The 22,902-nt window shown below is 42.2% G+C and overlaps 1 protein-coding gene across 5 annotated transcripts; it reads left to right on the forward strand.

Annotated features, from left to right (window-relative positions):
- Positions 1–581: 581 nt before the first annotated feature.
- SCML1 (Scm polycomb group protein like 1) lies at positions 582–15,472 on the forward strand. 5 transcript variants are annotated; one of them, XM_068533433.1, is made up of 8 exons: positions 582–789; positions 5,114–5,262; positions 6,253–6,333; positions 6,823–6,900; positions 10,045–10,149; positions 10,550–11,087; positions 12,369–12,520; positions 13,824–15,472. In XM_068533433.1, the coding sequence occupies exons 2-8, from the start codon at positions 5,233–5,235 to the stop codon at positions 13,947–13,949; spliced, it is 1,110 nt and encodes a 369-aa protein (XP_068389534.1). In that variant the 5' UTR covers positions 582–789; positions 5,114–5,232; the 3' UTR covers positions 13,950–15,472. The 5 variants fall into 5 exon arrangements, with proteins under 5 accessions (XP_068389534.1, XP_068389536.1, XP_068389537.1 ...); XM_068533435.1 differs by lacking the exon at positions 6,823–6,900 and having other exon boundaries at positions 583–789; XM_068533436.1 differs by lacking the exon at positions 6,253–6,333 and having other exon boundaries at positions 584–789.
- Positions 15,473–22,902: the final 7,430 nt, after the last annotated feature.

A 22,902-nucleotide genomic window follows, 5' to 3' on the forward strand; every position in this document is an offset into this window, starting at 1 on the left:
GCACACCTAGGATTGAGTCAATGTCGACGTCTGTGGTGCGTCACAGAGGGACGGAGAGGGAGGAGGGAAAAGGGGGAATTACATTAAAAAAAAAAAAAAAAAGCTTCCAAGAACTAACCAACGAGAGTGGAGAGGCCACGCACCTAAACGCCTCACCCCCGCGAGCCGCCTCCTTAAACCCGCTCCACCACAGGAAGAATCGCGCGCGCCGGCGCTCCTGCGCAGCCGCACTAAACCCCTCTCAGCCTTAGAGGCTCGTGTTTTCGGTCTAGCACGGGGTTCCGATCCCACCAGCCCCCGCGAACGAACGCCGAGCTACAGGGGCTCGGAGGCCGGAACTGCGGCCGCGCAGAGGGAACCAGAGCCTCTCCCCTTGGCAGTCGCTCTAGCAATGCCCGCCCCCCTGCGACGGCTCTGAGGTCCGCTGGATTGGTCGGCTGACGGCCCGGGCGTTCTCTTGTAGCGGCCGCTGATTGGTCAGCGGCCGGCTGCGCACGTGGGAACCTAAGTACGCGGGTGCTCACCGGCACGAGCGTTGCGCCTCAGCTTCCGTGGGGTTCCGGCCGGCGCGTCACGTGGTCGGGCCCTATTTCCGGCGCGAGGACCGTTTCAGGCGTCGAGCGGTGATAACCGTTAAAACCGTCGCCGCGCGGGGAGAGGCGCCATTGCTCCCTGGCTCCCGGGCCCTCCGGAGGCCGATTTGGCGGGCTCTGGTGCCAGCAAAGGCCTCTCAAGTGGCACTTTTTCTTCCCTTTGAACTTTCTCGTCTTAGGTGTGCGCCTGAAGCAGGTAGGGAGCGATTTTACTTCACGGCTGTGGGGCTCCGGAGCGGGGTGGCGGGGGAGGAGGGTTTGCCTGAGGGAAGAGAAAGCGTTTGCCTGAGGGAAGAGAAAGGATTTGCCTTTTCGGAAAGACAGAGTCTGCTCTGGAATTTCAGCCGCGCTGCAGTTGGGGTGGTTTGGGATGATTCGGGGTGGTTCCCACCGCCCCTCCCGGGATGCCAGCGCGTAGGCGCTTGAGACGTGGCCGCTTATTGAGTACTTTGTGCCGACTTTCTAAGAGCTGGTCCTTTTTCATCCTTTCTTTTCCTTGGTGGGTGAGGGGGCGACGAACGACCAAGGCTCTCAGACTTGTTAGAATTTTGAGTTTGGAAAATCTATTAACTAGCGAGTTGGTTCGTTGTAACATTTTTTTGAGATGCAAACGTTGATTCTGAGGCTTTGATGGTAACCGCGATAGATCAAAGACAGTGCAGCCTCGCTGTTGTAAAGAACGTACGCGATGCTAAACAAAGTAAAGATGTGGATTGAGCACGGTAGTTTGATATCTTCGTCTCTTGGGGATCGCTTCCCCCCCCCCCCCTTTACCTGGCTCTCCCTGAAGTCGGACTGCTGTGGAGTTTTAAACTGGCTTAATGTTTACAAATCGTGATTTAACGAGCAACTTTTCTGCACGGTGTTTTATAAAGCAGGGCATGGGCTCGATTCCCTGATGGGTGATGGGGGATACAGTTTGGGCGGCATTATCCCCAGTCTGGCCGACTTTGTAGCCGCTGAAGTTTGATACGGCCAGCAGAAGGGCTGCTTTTGAGAGTCCTGACAGGATTTTTAGAAAGTGATCAGTGTATTGACACGGTCTTGTTTAAAAAAAAATTGTGGAGGGGTCTGGCTATTGCAATCTGCCCTGTTTTGCCGAGTATTCCTTGCGGTGGTTTTTGGGTGAAACGCCGTTTTCATCCCTCGTCGTCGTGATAAGTTGATGGCAAGGGAATGCCTTACACCCTGGGAGCAGAATCCTCAAGTGACTTTTGAAAAATGTCTGAAATGCCTTTAATGTCTAAAATGTGTCTTTTTTGAAAATTTATTTATTTATTCTTATTTTTGACTGTGTTGGGTCTTCGTTTCTGCGCGAGGGCTTTCTCTAGTCGTGGCAAGCGGGGGCCACTCTTCATCGCGGTGCGCGGGCCTCTCACTATCGCGGCCTCTCTTGTTGCGGAGCACGGGCTCCAGACGCGCAGGCTCAGTAGTTGTGGCTCACGGGCCCAGTTGCTCCGCGGCGTGTGGGATCTTCCCAGACCAGGGCTCGAACCCGTGTCCCCTGCACTGGCAGGCAGACTCTCAACCACTGCGCCACCAGGGAAGCCCCTAAAATGTGTCTTTTTAAAAACCAGATGGTTTCCTGCTCTTACGTTTTCAAGAGTCTAGACTTCCTGTGGTAAAATGTAAATGAGCTTCACCTTAAGTAGACTTCTTTTGCAGGATTTTGAATTCAACGAATTATATTAATTTCGCATAATCTAGTCATAGTTGGGCTCTAAGAAAATGTTGCAGAAGCTTTACTTACCTTGCGGGAAGAAGTGAAGGGGAACTAAAACTTATGCTTTGCCTGCTGGGAACCAGACATGATGCTGAGTGCTTAACTGTCATTTGGTCTTAACACAGCCCTGTGAAGTAGCTATTATTGCAACTTTACAGGTTAAGAAATAGAGACACAGAGGGGTTAAATCCCTGCCTAAAGCAAAATAGCAAATTTTGCGATTTAGATTCAGATTCAGGTATTTCTTAAAGCCCAGTTCTTTGCACAGTGCCTTGCTACTTAAAATTCATTTAAGGGAAATGGTTGCTATATCTGCAGTGAAGGGTGCAATGTGAGTGATAATTACATGTTATGATCCTGAGAATTTACAGTCCATGTGCTCCATGACAAATAGATTCATTGGGAGGATGTCGTGACTACCCAAATAATAAAATAATAGTAGCCAAGAGTGCGTGCCTTGAGGCTTCCCTGGTGGCACAGTGGTTGAGAATCTGCCTGCCGATGCAGGGGACACGGGTTCGAGCCCTGGTCTGGGAAGAGCCCACATGCCGCGGAGCAACTAGGCCCGTGAGCCACAATTACTGAGCCTGTGCATCTGGAGCCTGTGCTCCGCAACAAGAGAGGCCGCGATAATGAGAGGCCCGCGCACCGCGATGAAGAGTGGCCCCCACTTGCCGCAACTAGAGAGAGCCCTCGCACAGAAACGAAGACCCAACACAGCCAAAAATAAATAAATAAATAAAGAATGCGTGCCTTTGCTATGCCAGTCATTGTTCTAAGCACTTGACATGTATTAATTCACATAATCCTCATAACTCTGTAAGGTTTGTACTATTATCCCCATTTTACAGATTTTTTTTTAAAAGCACAGAGAAGTAAGTTGTCCAGAGTTACACAGCTAGTAAGTGGAGGAGCTGGGACCCAAACCCTAAGGTCTTAGTGCTATTTGATGTTGCCTCTCCTGTAGCTAGCCAACATGTGACAATTGTTTTAAAAGCGTTAAAGTGTGAGTGTTCTGGTACTTCTGGGAGAGCAGTGTCACTTCCAGATGGGGTGACATAGCAGCTTTGCTTTGTGGAGATGGAAGTTGAATGAAGCCTTGAAGTTTTGAATTGCTTCTCCTACGTAGAGCGGTCTTGTGGGGTGCAGGGTATTGAGGGCAGAGGACATGGCAGGCGCAGAGGTTCAAAGAGTGCAAGGTCGCGTTGATTTGTCAGTGTCCCAGAGAGAGAGAGAGAGAGAGAGGTACCAGGTGGGCGTCTGCTGGGAGACTCCGTGTATGCTGCCTCTGTGTCTACAGCCGAGTTTTAGCAGCATTGTAATTAAGCCATTAGGGAACTGTCTGTCAAGAGTCTCTAACAATGGTTGGCAAACTTTGTTTGTAAAAGGCCAGCTAGTAAGTATCTTAGGCTTAGAGCAAAGGGACAAGTGATAAGAGGTGACCTCTGAGCAGTGTGGAGGCACCTGACTGTAAAGACCTTGTAGGCCATGGTAGGAGTTTTGGATTTGATTTTGTTCTTGGTCGAAAAGGGATTCCAGGTGATTTTAATAATGAAGAAGTAAAGCGCATAGACTCTGGAGTCGTACTGCACTACTTACTGTGAGACCTGGGTAAGTTACTTAAAGTCTCTTTGCCTCAGTTTTCTTTTAAGGAAAATGGGGATGATAATAGAGCCTGCCCTGTAGGGTTGTCAGGAATACTAAATGAATTAACATACATCACGTGCTTAGAACATTGCCTGGCACAGAGTAAGCAGTAAAATCTGTTAGATGCTATTATCTATACTTTGTGGTATAGTTCAAATTTAAAGAAAAATTATATATTTAAATCGCTAAAACAAAGTTGTTAGAAATACAGTCAGAGTATAAGAAATGGTCCCTAGAGTTGGGAAACTTTAACTCACTATTCTCTTTCTGTGTGAGTTCAAGTAGAGGTGGGAGCCTGCTCTGCAGTGTTCTTTGTAAGAGCAAGACTTGAGGAGTGACTTTTGAATATCCATGACTTGGGACTAGTTAAACAAATCATGGCCTGTTTGCAAGATAGGAAACGAAGAAGTTGTTGACGTGCCTATGGTATATCTAAAGGTATTAATTTAGAAAGACGTCTTTTACTTTTGCCTCTTTTTGAGCTCATACACTGTATTCTTTTCTGGGTCTGGCTTTTACTCAAGGTTCTGGTTTTGAGATTCCTGAGATGCGTCCTCCTCGTTGTGTGTAGCAATAGTTGGTTTATTCTCATAGCTGTGTAGTCTTCCTTTGTATGAAAACACCAGTTTAAGTATTCATAAGCAATCCTAATCTTAGCGCTGAAATGACCTTAGACGTAATCTCACCCAGTTTTCACCGAGCAGGGGAGGCGGCGATGTCTTTGGTGGTCTTTCCAGGCCGCACCGTGGTGGGCGGCCCAAGCCAGAAGAGACTCCTGACTCACATTTGGAGGCCCGCAGCCTCCCTGAGTAAAAAGCCTCTGAGCTCCTTGACTAAAGCAGTTGGGACTCATGCTCTGTTGTTCATTTGTCTCCAGCACTTGCTCTGTAGCCTTTAGGCTGTGGAGCGTCCGCTTCACCATTTGGAACTGTGTTTGATCTGGATTCTTATTCCTACGCGTGGGCAATAAAGCCCTTCAGTTTTTAAAGGTTTATTCTAAATCACTCATGGAAGAATTCTCATTTTGTCGCTCTCTCAACTTCAGCCAGGACTCCAGTTCAACTCGAGTTGGTATTCTGAGAACATATCCACATTAAGTTTATTAAGGCAGTACGTGGGTGAAGTAACTTTTTTATGCGTTGCTTTTCAGGAGTTGAAGATTTACCAGTCCTAGGTGACCAAACAGTTTCGCAAATAACCCTCCAGCAAGTTTAAAAATAATTAGGCCCAGCTCAGAGAAAGCAGAGTTGCTCTGGTTGCACAAAAAAGATGTCCAGCTGCTCCAGTGAAGTCGATGTGGTTTGTATTTCAAATTGAAAATCTGTCTTTGTTCTTTTCATTGTGTTCTATTTTTTTTCTAAATTGAATTGAATTTTGTACAGTGAAATGCAGAGATTGTAAATACACAGTTCATGAGTTTTGGACAGTGACGTATAAAGCTGCTATGAACATTTGTGTGCAAGTTTTTAAATTTTAACTACCTACCAAGAGTCATTTTTTTTTCTGACTCTTTTCACATAATTATGTGAAAGCACTTTGCAAAGCATAAGGCCCTATACAAAGGTAACATGGTATATTTTTATAAGTATCAATATATAGCCCAATTCCACATTATTTTCTGTTTTGAAACAGACATACATACTTCTACATATGTTTAAGATTATTCCTCTAGTTCATAATCCATTCTTAGAATACAGAGTTATTAAATGAAATGTAATGGCTGTTTACTGTCTCTTTACTTAGTTATGCCCTGTCTTATTTCCCCCCAAAATGTTTTAGGTGATTTAGAGATTAATTTATCAAGAAACATAGGTGTGGGGAATTCCCTGGTGGTTCAGTGCTTCGGACTCCAAGATTCTATCCCTGGTGGAGGAACTAAGATCCCACAAGCCTCCAAGTGCAGGGGGAGAAAAAAAAAAGATAGGTGCTTAAGGGTTTCCTATTTTGTCCACAGAGTGGTACTGTTGGTCTGTTTAAAACTCAAAAGCCATGAACAGGATTCTTTGTAGTTAGAAATACTTGCTTTTACAGCAGTTCTGGTGCTAAATTACTAGAAGAATGGTCTTTCTACCCCGAGGTACACAAGAGGAAAACGATGTCTTAAGTGTGGTTAAGTTAATGAGAAAACAGTTTTGCAAGGACATCTTTTCCTATAGTCATAGTATTTACCAAGGTCCCTTGATATCACAAATTGGTTTTTGGAGCTTCTTGAAAGTGAAACTGAAGTCCTCAGTTTTTCTTTTAAGTTCTATCATCTTTCCTTTTAATTTATTAATAAATTTTCCTTAGATAAGGACACGAATCCCTGCTTATGATGATGATAACATTGTTCTTTATGCATATGAACCAAATACTGCATATGTCAATGATGTAAGTAATGTAGATTGCCATTTGCCAAATATATTAACACTTATAACCATTTTAAAGAAAAACTTCTTCCTAAACTAGAGTTCCTCTAAACTCACACTCAAGAAAACATTAGTCTCTCCTCAATTTGTCTGCTTCCTTTCATTAGACAATGAGCAATTAACTATTTCACTTCCCTCTTTTCCTTGTAGAGTAGAAAATTCAGAGCAGTTTTTACTCATTTTTTCAGTGCAAAACTCTAAACCTCCGTCCTTCTGATATAATAAATTCTTTCCTTAATCCCTTTCTTAATTAGCAGCGATCATTTTCATTCTCATATTAACAAGGGGTTTTTTAATTTTGTGTCTGCCTTAGATTAATACTTCTGAAACTCTTTGAAAAGCTGGTGAAAAATAAAAACAAGTTAAATAAATAGTGTTTTTTTTCCCACTTACTGTTCAGTTTGACTTTCATAGAAGTAAAGTATTAACTACTCAACTTTTAAAATATCAGCAGGCAAGTGTTAAATCTAACACATCCTACAACGAAGAGCAACAAAAAACAGTTCTGGATGTCCTTACTTACTGCCAGGTACAAAAAGTTCTGTCTCTCAAATGTAGTTTTCTAAAATATTAAGCTTAAATTCTCTTTATATCATATAAAGGGGTGTACAATTGAAATTTTGCTGTATCAAATTGCTTATGATTATCGCTCTCATTGTGATGATTTTTTTAACAATTTCTAGTTAGAATAGCATCTTCAGGTGAAAATTTTGAAATAGCAATATGGAGGTTTCATAGCCTTTTGTAAAAGCCCTTAACTGATCAAATGTATAATAGTTATGTCTCCTTCATCTAAATTGCTCAATACTAAATTAATTTCCCCTACAAAATCTTTAAAGGAAGTTGGCTGATTTGGATAAAACTTAGTATGTGCCTAAATGCATGTCAAGATATCTCAGTGGAAACAAAATGGCAGCCCACCATTTTTTAAAGAGTTTATCTTCCATAGTTTTGAGGGGATTTTGTAAAAATTGACGTGTTGGTGGAGATTGATAGAAGTATGTAATTATCAAGGATTCTGTGAGCGGCATGCCCTAGAAGCAGTGAACATTTATAAACAAATACATGTTTCTTAACATATAAAAAAGTTTCTTGAATACAATGAACATACTTTGAAAAGTAAAAAATGTTTATGGAAGTCTTCATCATTATAGAGAACAGCAGTGGAATAGTTAAAGGGAACGTGTCTTGTCTTCCGGGGAAGGATGTACAGAGAGTGGGAATGCAGGGACGACGTAGGGAGTTCTGATTTTTGAGCAGTGCTCTCCCCTGCTTGCTTTACATCAGCATCCACGATGAACTGGGTTGACACTGCTCTGCCAGGACCTTCTGAGCGATTGTGCAAGATGTGGTGGGATAGAGTATCTCCGCTAAGACATGCCCAGGTTCCAAAGTCACAGCTAAGGGATGCTCTCCATTTCTCCTAGTGTGCTAGCTCCCTCCTTTCTGCAGCGCCTTCCCTTACCAGTCTAGACCACACGGTGCAGCACTTCCATCTGTCCTTTTTTAATCCTCGCCCAGCACCCCCTTTAGTAAAACCCCAGCCCTGTCCAGGCTGGGAAGCAGAGGGGAGGACCTCCACTGGGGACTGGTGATCCTCAGGCAACCCCAATCCTGTTCTCTTATTTCGTGGAGAAAATGGAGGGTGTGGAGCAGAAATCCCCTCCAAGTCCTGATTCCTCTCCCCACAGCCCTCACACTTGCCTGGATCCATCTCTCACGACCTCCTTCCTGACCACTGGAGTGGGAAAAGTGTTTCCTCTGTAAGGCTAACACCGCTGCTGGTTTCTGCATCTGACCCTCTTTCCCTGTGCTCAGACACCTCCCTTCATCCCCCTGTCTCTTGTGTCTTCCGCCTCTGTCTCCATCACCCTCAGCATAGTCATTCTCCCACAGGTTTAAAAAAACCACTCCTTTTTGCCTCCCATCCCTCTATAGCTGTCATCCTCTCTCTCCTTCCCATCATAACCCAGCTCTTTGATCGTCATTTATGTTCACTTTCTAAACATTTGACTTCCTGTTTCCTGTTTGGGTGTTTTTAATTTCTGTTTTAATTTTTTTGTATTGAAGTATAGCTGATTTATAATATTGTGTTAGTTCCAGGTGTAGAGCATAGTAATTTGGGGTTTTTGCTGATTATATTCCATTATAGGTTATTACAAGATTTGGGGTATAATTCCCTGTGCTCTACAGTAAATCCTTGTTTATCTGTTTTATGTATAGTAGTTTATATCAGTTAATCCCATACTCCTAATCTGTTGGGTATTTTAGAATATACTGTTCCTTCTGCCCTGTATGCTCCTCTGTACATCTCTACCTAGTGAACACCTTCTCATCTTTTCATTCTCAACGCAGATACCTCCTTCTTCGAAAATCCTGCCACGACTTCCAGCCTGGATTAGGTCTTGCTCTTCTGTGCACGCTTAGCCTCTTGTTCTTATCTGTATCGTGGCAATAATAATACTAATAGATGACTGAGCACTGTCAGACCAGTCATCATGTACTATTATTATTATGTCGGTATTAATACTGTAGCACGTTGTTTTGTCCTCAACAGAACTGAGAGAGGTTTTCATCCTGATTCTATTTATAAGGACATTGAACAACAGAGAAGTTAAGTAACTTGAACCCAACTGTGTTCCCCTAGAGCCTGTGCTAGTTATTCAGGGCTGAGAGCCAGTGGGTCTCACGCTTCATCGTGCATCAGAATCACCTAGAGGGCTTGTGAAAACACAGATCACTGCCCTCGATCTCAGAGTTCCCAGTTCAGTAGGTCTGAGGTGGGAGAGTTTTCATTTCCAACAAGCTAGTAGATGGTGTCGGTGCTGCTGGCCCACGGAGCACACTGAAATCCACTGCTCCAGGCTGCTGGTCACTTTCTCTGTTGACCTTGTCTCTTTACTTGTCTCTCTCCAGCTAAAATGGGAGTTCCTTAGGGTAGGAGCTGGGTTTTTTTCCTTTTTCTTTTTCTGTCTTTTTTCTTTTTTAATGTCCACATTCCCAGCATCTAGCAAAGTAGTTCTCACAGGTGGTAGGCCTTCAATAAATGTTTATTTGAATGAATGATGTAATGGTTCTGGCCTTTTAAGTGTATTTTTGCCCGAATGAAATTTCTGTGAATTTCAAGAATTCTCCGGTTTTATCAGTCACATACTTGATTGGCATACAGGGGCCGCGTACTCAAAGGTTTTGTAAGGTTAATTGTTAATTGCATGACTTTAAAATACTCTGAAGCCAAAGGTCACATCTGTTGTATTTGGCTCACTGTTCTTTCCAGAGTGGACCCCTCACTGCCTATTAGTTTATACCATCATTATATGGAAAGAGGCTCTTTGGCCTTTTAGCAGATTTGAAAAATCTCTTTCCTAAAATAGCACCTTCCTTGCTGTAAAATGACTCCATCATAAATGTGATGGCTTATAGGAATTGTGGTACATTTACTTCCCAGTGTTCAAGCTTCTTAAAATGCCTGTGTGACATGGAGTAGTTGAGTGGGAGGTTGGGGCGCCTTATCTCAGCCAGCTCGGCTCTGGGTCACCAACAGCCAGGCATCAAGTGGGAAACAAGATTTCTGACGGCTTGAAAACTTTCAAACTTTGAGTTTGGCTTAATGGTATTTTTTATGTTCCTTTCCTTTTGAAGTAGAAACTACTAATAGTCTGTATTATAATAGGTCATCTGTGATGCTATTCAAAACCTGGATAAGAAGTTTGATGTTATTCATGGAAAGGTTACAAAAATCCACCGTTTTTGTGTGAAGTCATTGTGGCAAAATCGTGTAAGTGTTATAAAAATATTTTCACAACTATAATAAACCTCTGGTTTCTAAAGATGCCAGTCAGAAGTGAGAGAGAACTAATAACTGTGAGATGAGCAAGGCTGATCTATACTTGCTGTAGCAGCAGATGGGAGACTAAACCTCTGCTGGAAAAATGCTGAAGTTTAGGTTTGAGCAATGTATGACAATGGGTATTTTTATGTTTGTAACCATAATATATAAAATGCAATTAAAATGTAGGGTTGAAGAGGAATAGAAATCATGTAATCAAAATAGAGCATTTATCTTTAATAATATAAAGCAATCTTCCATGGAAAGTAATTATGAATGTATTTACTATTTATTTCCTTTTTCTTTCACTCAATCACAGTTGGTTTATGCTGGGTTTGTGTCATTTCAGAAGCCACTTGGATATCCATATAAAAATTATAATTACCTGCTTTCTAAAAGGATCAAATACCAGAAAATGAGGAAGAGGGAGCCTTGCTCTCCATTCTCTTACCCTGAAAGTTATAGCCCCACTTCGCCAGTACGAAGGCCAGAAAATGATTCCCAGAGCAACGCTATGGGAACATCTGACCAGTCCAAGGAGTGTGAGGAGCAGGAGCAGGAGCAGGAGCAGGAGCAGGAGCAGGAGCCAGGCCTCAGCCAGAGCCAGGTCCCCTCCGTCTTCTCTGCGCATTCCTACCAGCAGTACTACATGCCCGAGGACCCCATGCAGGGCTCCTCCTCCATGCCTTGCTGCCACAGTCCAGCGGCCCACAGCACCTGCGGTCTTTACTTAGCCACCCAGGCCACTGCAGCCGAACCTGCAACCATGCTGACCCAGGGTGAACGCAGTCCAGCACATAACCGTGACACGATTGTCTACCCAGCTTTACTGGAAAACAATAGACTCTGCCATGCTGGCTCACCTGTCTACCTCCCGACCGGCTTCGGTGAGTGTGAACTGACACATGTTACAAGTAGCATTATTCACCCTATTATTCCTCAGCACCCTTGATGCAAGCTTGTGGAAGCTGTTTGTTTCCCATCTTGAGGGCTAGTTTGGGGCAGCACTCAGAAGGATGACTAAGACTTCTTGAGTGTCTATGACGTGCCTGCACTGTGCCAGTCAACTGACACGCCTCTTCTCCACTAATACTCATAATGATCCCATTGTGAGTTTTTTTATCTTCTGTTTTTCTTTACCCTTTCCCTGTGTAAATAATTAAAATGCTCCTAAAATGGCCAGAGCCCAGATGACAGGAGAGAAAAGGTACACTTTAGGCTAATTCACAGGAACAGAGGTCAAATTTGTGTTGACGGTCCGGCGAATTACAAAAGCCGCGTCCGTTACCACATGCTAACTTCAGGGAGTCGAGCACTCTGGCTGAGTAAATGAATACCTGTCTGGACACAAAGAAATTTCAGTACAACGTGGTGAACAGCACACCTAAAACGTTTTGAGGTATGAGCACCTAAATTGTTTCACGCCTCACGTATTTCTTTTTTAAACATAAACCTTCAACCAGAATATCTATTACCATGCAGTGAAACTTGAAAGAGGTATTCAGTGTAATGTTAAAGTTACTTCTGACCTAGCTGAGCAGAAGTCTTGTTGTTTTCAAAATTCAGATACGCATTTAAGCCTTGAGAGACGTGAATTTTAAAGCCATGGAAGAGATTCAGTAAAGAACTGATTTGGTTCTCAAAGATAATGGGGGTTATTGAAATTCATTGATTAAAGTGAATAAATTTAAGCAATTATAAAACTAAATTCTGGGGATTTCCATTGCAATTAGCTAGTAAAATAAACCTCATCTGGAGAGACCAAGAGGACAGAGATGAAGTATTTCAAAGAATTTCTCTCAAAGTAAGAGAGCAATAGGTTATCTTAGATTAACCTAATTTAACCCAAGTAACAGATCTTTTGCTGTATTTTGCTGTGGCCCAAGAGGCCTCAGATTGCTCAGTCTGTTTTATGATCTTTGAAGCTTTAAGGTGTCTTCCGAAGCTGCTTTTGTTGTTTGGGGGAGGTCAGGTGGGACATTCTTGAGTAGCCATCCTCAGGTCATCTTTACTAGGCTTTCCCTGGATTTTACCTTGGAGTCCTGGGTCCATGCCGGGGTACTTCACAGAAGGTTCTAAGAATGAGACAATTCCTCCCTACCTAACATCTCTTCTTTCAGGATAATGATCAGGTCAAGTATGATTTGTCTTTTTTCCCCTCATTGAAGCTCCAAGTTCACCAGTTGGAAGTGACCCGAGTGTCCTCAGACAGAGCTTACTTGATGACCCTTCAACCTGGTCTGTGGATGAAGTGATCCTGTTTCTGAAACACATAGATCCTCAGACATCAGGCACCCTCACCAACCTCTTCAGGCAACATGTAATGTTATCTTTTGATCTGGTTTTCCTGCCGTCATGGCTTTGAATGACCTCTGTGCAGGCCCTTCAGTTGGATACTGATTAGTGTGGATGGTGGGGGAACCCTATCAACTGATTTTTCCATATGCGAGAAAGTTTACTTTGCCCAAAGTTAGAGCCTTAAAGGGTGGAGGCTGGATCTGTGCTTTAAATGGGAACCCGAGTGCCTAAAATACTACAAGTCTTCAAGTTCTCAAGAGAAGATGATTCGGCATGGCCGCTCTCAGGTGTCTTCTCCTTTGTAACAACAGTTACAAGGATCCTCCTCCCCACCTGCTCCCTGCTGGGCCCCAGGACCGTGAGTAGGAGGGGTGACCACAGCTGTGACAGGGTGTCTTCCTTGTTATGATGCCCGATGAATCCAGCAACTGATTCCATTTGGCTCAATTCTGTTGACCTTATATGGTTATTGATGATTTGGGATGCTGATACCCTTATGCCATTTACAAAGTAACATCATGGGCTAAATTTTAAGTTCTAATTTCTTTAATTTCTAGTTTTACTTAGTAGAAAGTGTATAGACGGTACCTGACAAAGGCAGTACTGTGAGGGATTTCAGGTCCCTTCAGCCAGTGATATATGATTCAGTACAGTTTTATTTTTAAACCAGAACTTGTGAAAACCAAATAATATGCTTCAGCAGCATCATTTGGTCAATTAATTCTTTTTTACATTTGGAGGATACCTTGTGACTATCAAGTAATGTTTTTTATAGTGTTTCCTAATGAATAAAATTAGTGCCCACATACCTGATGCACCCTTTTCAATATGGTAAGAAAATCAGTAATTCGTTTTTAGCATCTAATTAGCTTCCGACAACTGATTAGCTTTCAGGGTTAAGACAGCACTGTATAGCACACTTATAGCTGACATACTCATGTTCCCAGCCCTTCTAAGAAAGTTAATGACCATCTGAAATCCATTTTTACCATTCATAGTTTTTACTTTTTGTCACAGCTATGCAGTAGTTTGTTCAACACACGATATTTAAAATTAGGTCGTTTGATGCTTAGGACATTTTTAAGATATTAGGTTAAATTTCCTTTTTCTTAAAATTTGAAGCAAATTTACAGATGATTAAGTGATGCTTCACTGTACAAATTAGATTTTTAATAGCTTCCATCAAGCAGCTGCATATTCAGAGAATATACATCTGGAATGAGCTGCCCTCTAATTGGTGTTACATGTTCTTACATAGAAAGGAATAACCATTCTGATAAAATATGAAAGCTTTATTAATTATTTTAATTTCCTTCTCTCTGTAGGAAATTGACGGGAAAGCTCTGCTGCTGCTCAAGAGTGACATGATGATGAAGTACATGGGGCTTAAGCTGGGGACAGCCGTGAAGCTGTGCCACTACATTGAAAGGCTTAAGAAGACAGATACTTAGACAATTAAAAAAGTGTGTAGATTAGATTGGACTTAATTCTAGGGAGACCAATGCCATCTTTTCTCTGCCCTTAGAAGTTTTTGTTGTGTAGAAGGTTCCTCTAAAATACGGTGTATGCAAAATCGCAGAACCCTGGGACAGTCCAGTCTACTTCTTTAGAAGCCATTTAACACGTTAGCACTAGCAAAGTCAAACTGGTGGTTTGTTCTTTGTATCTTTTCATTATTTTCATTGCATAGTTTACAGATACACTTCATGCAGGAAACAGAGAAACACCTTTGATTTTGGTTAATGTTTATATGTAAAACCAAAACAGCCAAATCCCAAAGGGGAAAGTAGTCAGGGAAAGATTGACGGGTTCTTTAAGGAAATCCATGAGGAGTTTTCTTTAGAAGAGAATTTAAAGATGCAACTGTAGATATCATCTCTTTCTCAACTACTTTATGTCTGTTACTGCAATGTTCTGTTCGTGTTCTATCAGTTTCCTGAAAGGGAATAGCCACATAAATCACTTTCCTTTCTGTTATTATTTCGCTGTATGTTTTACCTGTTCCTGTTTAAAGAAAAAAAAAAAGCAGCCTTTTAAGATTTCTTGAAGTGTTCTTACCAGTTTTTTAAAATTATAAGGTAGATAGTCATTTTATGCAAGAGATATTACACTACAAGGGGGGGTTGGATGGAGTCTGACTATATTCTTTTCAATTAATATGTTTTATTTTAAAACTTCCTTATTTTGTCTAAGCTTCAACATTTAACTAGGCATTCATTGTTCACATCTCTCCACGAAGATGCCTATGTCCAAGTTTTTTAAAGATGTGTTTTATTATCTGTTTATTCCTCATATGGGTACTGTTTCATATATATGTTTTATTCTGTATCTGAAGTATACACACAAGTAAATCTTTTCTTTTTTAATTTAAAATGGCACTTTACACTTCCACAGAGGTAAAGATCCACTCTACATATAGTGAGTTTTTTTATTCTGTAAAACATATGCACATCGTTTGACATCACTGGTACCTCTCAGCTCACACTTCAGGGTCTACCTACAGGGAAGTTCTGTCTTGTGCGATGTTTCTAGTTAATTTCCTTTCTGAGCCATTTATCCTACTAAACTTTGGAAGGTACATCAATTCTGATTTGTCATTTTAAACTTGATTTTAAAAATCAGAACTTTCACATGGAACGTGTTCATTGTTGTTTTATTTATTACATCGTTATATTGTGTAATATTTAGTGTAATGTTATAAGCTATGAGAAATGGTGCTAATTGTATTAGCCATTTGTTATAAATGCCAGTAAGATGTTCACCAGGGGTAAGACTGTATGTTTTCTTTTTAGAAAACCAAGTGTACTTTATAAGCAAATGCAACTATTTACTGGGCGTATATGATTCAAAGGGCTTTTTCGTCCATGTTATTTCTTTTGTGTTACAAGATTCTAATTTAAACTTGTCCTTCTTTCAAATTGTTTGTGTGAAGATGCTGTGCCACTTGAACAGTCCTCAGGTGTTTGTATAAATACTATGTTTTACAGTTTTTAGATTTTAAAATACAATAAAGTTTAATAACCGCAACCATTAATGTCAAAGCCTCAGATTTGATTTTACTTGCTTGAAGACTTAGAGCAATCAGTGATACATGTCATGAGTAGTTATACTCTGTGACAACTTCACTAGAGAATTCTCTCTCCATCCTGAATATCAAGGCAAAAAGTATGGCTAACACAATAACTTTCATTAATGCAGACAATTAGCCGAGCTAGAATTTAACATCCACTGAAACAAATTTTCCTCTCTAAAATTACCCTCATCTCCATGAAACACAGCCACATCAAGACTAAATTTGTTTACAGAATAAGTCTGGTCAATTGACCACATAGGGTCCTCCAAACTGGCTGTGGTGGCATTCTTCAGAAGTAGTCTCAGACCGAATTCCCAAAAGGCCTCTCAAAGCCAGGAAAGCCATGCCAAAGGCCTGCTATTAGCCTGCACCTCAGTGGATTTCTCTCTTCTAGAGAATCCCTAAAACATCGTGATTCCTGCACATGCGAGGAGACAGTCTTTCCCATTCACCTGATAAGGCTGCTCAGAACCCAAGAGTCTCCAATGTCTGGAGAGACCAGGCAGAGAGAAGAGAAAAATTTTTCCATTCTACCCAAAACTAGCTTGAGGGGAAGGACTTCCCTATATCTGGAAAACACAGATCAAAACCAGTAATATTCCAGACAAAAACCATAAAAAGTATAACCATATTCACCAGTTCACTCAGTAACCGATCCATTAACTTTTTATGAAGCCTCAAGTTTTCCATTAGGATTTTTTAATATCTTACCCAGTTCAGCAGTATGATCTAAAATTTATCAGAGACCTGTACTTGTCAAAAGGGCCTTCCTATGGATCACCTTGAAGATGAAACTCTTTTGCAAAAGCATCAGAGTACAACTATAACTTCCTATAAATGACAGAAGACTTAAAAAGGCACGGTTAAACATCTGACTACAATGTAATCCATAAAGAAACTTGGTTACAATAACTAGAATTATGACCAGTGATAATCTCAACCCTTGAAAACCTTAATCAACAGCAAAAACCAAGAAGCAAGTAATTGTGAACTGTTTGTCATACCAGCATTTCCTGATTGGAAAACTTGTGCTCTAGTCTTCCTCTCCTAAGAAAGCAAAGGTAGGTAAATTTAGATCTGCCCAGCAATTAATGTTCCAATATTTTATCCTGTTTGAAATTACACAGGTAGTCAATGAATTCTCTTAACTTGGTTTAGTTTCAAGTTACCAAAATCTGGAAAGACTATTTTAGATAGACCTTCCCAAAATGTAATTATTCCTACAGAGTTTACGTAAAAGCTCTTATTTATGTTTACTTAAAGTTTCATCGTATCAAGTTATTTTCCTTGCTGACGTGTGTGCAACAGATACAGTAAGGTGTTATTTGATCTCTAGTAAACCTAGGTACAACAGAAGTGTTATACTTAACATTGATGATGCTAAAGACATGTCTATGTTAATCAAACCAACAAGCTTAAGCTAGCTTCAATACCAGATACCAATTCAGTACTGAATATTTCCCAGGCCACATGAACCTGAAATTCATTCAAGCCAGTCTTTTTTATATTTCTGAGAATTTACATAAGCGTCTAATTTCTTTTAAGCCACTTAAACAGAGCTCATCCACAAACCAATCTTGGAAATGCCATTTGGAGGCAGACACTTCATATTTATGAGGTACGCAGAGACATACATTTACGTATATAGACAAAGATCTCACAGTTTTCCTGCTAAAATTTTAAAAGGCCTCTTTTTGAATGAAATAATGCCATCTGCAGCAATAATGGGTGGACCTAGAGCTCATCATACTAGGTGAAGTAAGACAAAGACATATCGCATGATACCACTCAATGTGGAATCCAAAAAAAAGGTTCAAATGAACAAACAGACTCACAGACATAGAAAACAAACTTATGGGTCCCAAAGGGGAAAGGTGGGGAGGAGGGATAAATTAGGAGTTTGGGATTAGCAGACACAAGCTACTCTATATAAAACAGATAAACGACAAGGTCCTACTGTATAGCACAGGGAACTATATTCAACATCTTGCAATAAACTAATGGAAAAGAATCTGAAAAGGAATAGGTAAATGTACACCTGAATCACTTTGCTGTAAACCTGAAACTAACACAACATTGTACATAAACCCTACTTCAATTATAAAAAAAAAAAGATAAAAGGTGATTAAAGTTCCAGAGAGCCCAGGTAGATCATTTACATCGCAAAGGCACAGGAAGAGAAATACCAATTCCTTCTAGAAAGCTAACCTCCTCTAAGGGCATATGCAAAAAACAGTTTTAGAATGTCAAAAGAGTCCCGTCGTGGACATTTTTCGGGTTTTTTTTTTTTCAGTTTCTAAAAAGCCAGTTCAGTTTAAACAACAGTAATAGGCAATAACACGTTATCAGTCACTCACATGCACATGCCTCACTTTCAGAGGAGAAAGAATCAGCGTTCAAGTCAACCTTCACCTCAGCTGTTAGCTCAGCCTCCGTGGCCTTTCTCGGTATAAAACGCACCTGCCAGCCCACAGCTGCGGCCACTTCGTTTTCCCACCGTAATGGCGCCAATATCTCCGCCATGGCCTTGGGGTGACTATGAGTCCTCGGTACTGTCTTGGCAGCCCCATTCATCAAGGCCGGCCACCCTAGGGCCCCACATACTAGCGGACGGCCACCCCGGGACTTCCCCTGCAACTTTCAGGATCACCCCTGGAACTTTCAGGCCCCTCATGCTAGGTGACGCCCCTGCAACTTTCCGTTACGCGTCCTTATTTCCTGACATCTCGGCGCTCACAGGAGCTTCCTCGGTCTCCCCGCTGGCTCTACCAATTGGGCTGCACCCCCGCAGGCCTACAAGGCCTGTACTTGCCCAGCTACAAGACCAAAGAAAGGGCCCAGAGTCGGCGACGGAGACATCATGGTTTAATGGACGGGGGAGCTTACCTGTCTGAAGCAAGGTCCTGGAGCGACACCCCACTGTGTGCGGCGGCCGGCGGGCAGGACATGGCGGCAGGCTTCGCTCCCCAGGAGAGGGGGAGGTTCCCAGTTATAGTGGAAATTGACATCAGGTTGGCTCATCAGTTACCAGGGAAACCAGCCTAGGGGCACGCCCCTCACCTCCCCTTTGATGAGCTATCAGGTGGAGATGTTTGCTAAAGATTAGATGAAGCAGGCACTGGCCCAGCAGGGGGATGTACAGAGAGCAAGAGAACAGCCATCTTGGGTGGCCTGACCGTACAGACTCCCTCTGTAAGCATGAAAAAGCCATGCCCTTCTGTAATAATATTAGAAATTAAAAATTAAACATCATGACTAGGAACAGTGATGATGGGAGGAAAAGTGCTGCCTTTTCAAGCTGCATAAGGAACTGTAGTCACAGTTGGCTGAATAAATGAGGTGTGTTTAAGTTTCTGGGGCTGTTTCTACAGTGTGGTGCTGGGACTTGCTTATATTTATAAGTCCTCCGAGCTTGAGGACTCCCGATGTTTCCCCTGTTTTAGCTTGGTGAAGTTGAACCCTGAAAGCAGCTCTCCACAGTGAGCACATCCTCAGACGAGCTTGCCCACTCTCACTGCTATACTAGAGGCAACTCTGGTGTTACAGGGCCACGTTCTCTGGCTTTAGGGGTGCTATCAGCACTGAGGGGAGAGCCTTAAGATATAAGGGGAAAAGGAAATAAATCCCTTTGTCTGAAAAGGTTCAGTTCCATCCAAGCTGCTGGACAAAACAGGGGAAACATCACATTGCGAGGAGCGGAAGCAAACTGTCCGCCCTGCATTCCAAAGGTGGGCCCTGGTCTGCACGTCCTCCCTACCCTAGAGCCCTCCCCATTCCCTGGATCAGCCTCGGAGCACTTATAAATATAAGCAAGTCTCTCTCACATATATCGGAAAAAGCCCCCCGTGGTTCGTTTTTGCCAGTATACCCTGATCCCCATGAGGTATGGTCATTCGTGGCTTGGCCAAGCTCTACCTCTTGCTTTTTCCTTCGGTGACATCAGTTCCAAACCCCCCAGCAAACCATAGGGAAGGAGGCAGAGAAGACTGATGCTATCTGTGGAGGCGAGCCTGTGGGTCGCAGGCACAGCACTGTAGGTGGAAGCTGAGCCGAGAAGAGCCCTGCTAGGAGCGCATGCTGGGAATGGTTGTGTGGTTTTTTTAATGTATTTTAAAAAGTTGAGTTAGGAGAAAGTACATCCAGAAAGGCACTAAACGACGGGCAGCTCGGCATATAAGAGTAAACAAGATAGGTGAAACCCCTTACCTTAGACTGCTTCCTATCTATCTGGGAAGACAGCGTTAGACAACACAAATATTTGGGCAATTGATGAGTGTATAAAATGCGGCAAAGGTGAAGTAGCCGTGAGAAGCATGACGTCTCTAGAGGATTCTATTGTGTGTTTGTATATAGATGTGCTTACATATTGGGAAGACATTTGGGAAGATAGATACAAACATGTTTACAGAGGGCGTCTATGGGTAGGTAGGATTCTGAGTATGTTTCATTTCATTCTGCTTATCTTTCTGATTTGTCTGCAGTGTATTGCTTTTATAATAATTGTTTAATTACAAAAACACAGGCCATATCATGTTTACATCACTGTGGAAGATAAAAGGAAATACCACATTGCCATTTAGCGGGAGGCAGAAAGAGCGAAACCTAAGATAAAAGCATAATGTGTCAGAAGACCAACTTAATTTAATATCATGTATAAGTAGATTAAATGCCCATATTAAAAAAGATTCAAGGGTGGATCTTAACAATTATATGCTTTTACCTACCTTGTCACTTGCTTTAAACATTAAAAAATCAAGGACTGGACAGAAATTCATCTGCAAATAAACAAAAAATAGGCCACAATGATACTACTGATCCCAGCAAGGTAGAATTACAGGCAAAAAAGCAGTCAATGCATCAGGAGTCCTTATGTTGGTAAGAGGTTCAAGTACAGGGACGGCAGATCATGAACTTGTGTTTAACCAATTACATAGAATCCAAAGCAGAAAGCAAAACCAGATAGTCCGTATGCATAATTTAATAAAATTGCAGTAGAGAAAAAAAGGACTTTATTGTATCATTCAGTCTTTGACATAAGGAAGCAAAATTAAACGGCAGATACTGGTATAATTAAAAAGGCATTATTGACAGACATTAGATTCAAAAAGAGAATTCACTGTTAAGAATCCATGGAGCTTTCACAAAATTGAGTACATACTAAGCTACATAGAACACTCTGAATCTCAGGAAACAAAGTTGGGACAGGCTACAGTCTGGGACATAGCGTTCAGAAGTTAACGAGATACTTCTGAAACGCTAACAAGAAAAACAATAAGCACCCCTACCTTTGTAGCCACAGCTTCTTTCCTGAACTTTCTCCTTGAGTTCTAGGCCTGGGTATGTCACTGTCTACTGGTGTCTCCACCTGCAAGCCCACAGCATCTCCTCCTCATCACACCTGAATCTTTTCCCATCTTCCTTTGCTGGTGTGCCCGTCTCCAGTCCCTGCCTTAACAGCGCCTCACCCACTGATGCATCCGGGCGCCTGACAGAGTGACTGCCGGTGTTGGCCTCCGCTCCTCATTGCCCACAGCCCACCACACCCCTGAGGTCACCTGGTCCCAGGCATCCTACCTCTCACGGCTCTCTCTTGTCTGGGCCCCCCAATCTGTTGTTTCCCGAGTTTGCTGCCAGATGCCACTTCAGAAGTGCTGAGTTTCTTTCCTGTGAGCACTTCCAGGGCTGATACTTTTATTTATTATTGTATTCCCAGGATTTAGCATACTATCTCCTACATAATAGATACTTAGATGTTGGTTGACGGAAAAAAACACAAAAGCAAATTTTCTTCTTAGAAACACGGCCGTTTCCAGTACCTCTCCCAGTTTACAAGAAAATCATTTTGATTGATGCTTGTGCTTCATTAATGCAGTGTGGCTCCCCGCCACCACCGTGGAGCAGCTCAGATGTGTCTGAACGGTAATGGGAGATGGCCGATCCAGAGGGCTCTCAGGGCAAAGGCAGTTAGGCCCAGAGATTCTGGGCTTGTTGTAGGAGAATTGAAAAAATCCCTCATCTTTATGAAGATACTGAAAGATTTGTCAGAGACACAAACGAAGTGCTTTCAGTAAATCTGTTGGTGTTTTGCATGCGTGTGTGTGTGTGTGTTTAACTAGGATTTGAAGGTGTAACTGTGAGCTGTAAACCCTTAAGTTTAACAAAGCTGTCCCATGTCCTACTGACAATTTATATCTTATGTCTGCAAACCAGTTGCTGGGTGGCTCCATGTTTATTGGGCCAGGCTAATATTTTTCTCTCCTATTTAGGAGCCGCCTTTTTCATGCTTTGGAGTTGGAATTTAAAAATATAAATATAGAAGGTCAAAGTTGTGCTCGCTGTTGACAGCTCCTGTAAAACACCTGACTCAATGAGCAAATATTAGCTCTATCAACTACTCCTTTCTTTTAAGAAAGCTTTATTGTAGTACATTTCAAGTACATGTGAAAATAAGGATAGCGAAGGGACACCACCGAGCTCCAATAATTATCAGCTCATAACCCATCTTGTTTCATCCACACTCCCACTCACATCTCCCATTTCCACGTTGTTCTGAAGCAAATCTGATAGATCATTTAACGTATAAATAGGTCAGTATGTATATCTAAAAGATAAACTTTTTAAAAAGTGACCCTACCATTATCACACTTTAAAAATTAATAATTCATTTCTAACACCATGCTGTAATGAGAGGAACCAGGGCTCCCTGGAGAAATGACCGATTCTAGGACTGGGACGGGGAATATACAAGTTGAGTCTGGAGCATCTTGTAAGTGTCGAAGGATGTGCTCCAAAAAAGCACAACCATGAGGAATGTCAAAGGGACACAGGAGCGAACTGAAAGAGCTTCCAGTGGCCAAGGAGTCTGGAACGGTTTGAGCAACAAAATAAAGCAGTATTGGATTATAACCCAAAGTATAGCAAATAGCCCTGAGTCCACACTGCTGTAAATCAACGACTGAATAAGTAAATAGGGGAGAAGAGAGAAATGTGTGCAGAAGAATCCCAAGTCATCTAGACACTCACCCTCAAGGAGGTGGAGCATTGCTCCCCACTCCTTAAGTGTGTGCTGTGCAGAGAAGTACGTGCTTCCTTCCAAAGAGGACAGCATGGAAAGGGGGGAAAAGAGGAACTGTCCAGGGGAGAGACCTGACAAACACCCTCAGCCAGGGGATCAAGGTCAACATCAACAGCGAGAAGTCCTGTTCATAGTATGTACCCTTGATATGAGAGGATGAGAATGGCCCCTTATCGCTGAGGTTTTCCTCCCCAAAACCCATGACCCCAGTTTCATCACGAGGAAAATCATCAGACAGATCCCAATTGGGGAACAT

This window comes from Eschrichtius robustus, chromosome X, assembly GCF_028021215.1.
Source record: "Eschrichtius robustus isolate mEscRob2 chromosome X, mEscRob2.pri, whole genome shotgun sequence".
Taxonomy (NCBI): domain Eukaryota; kingdom Metazoa; phylum Chordata; class Mammalia; order Artiodactyla; family Eschrichtiidae; genus Eschrichtius; species Eschrichtius robustus.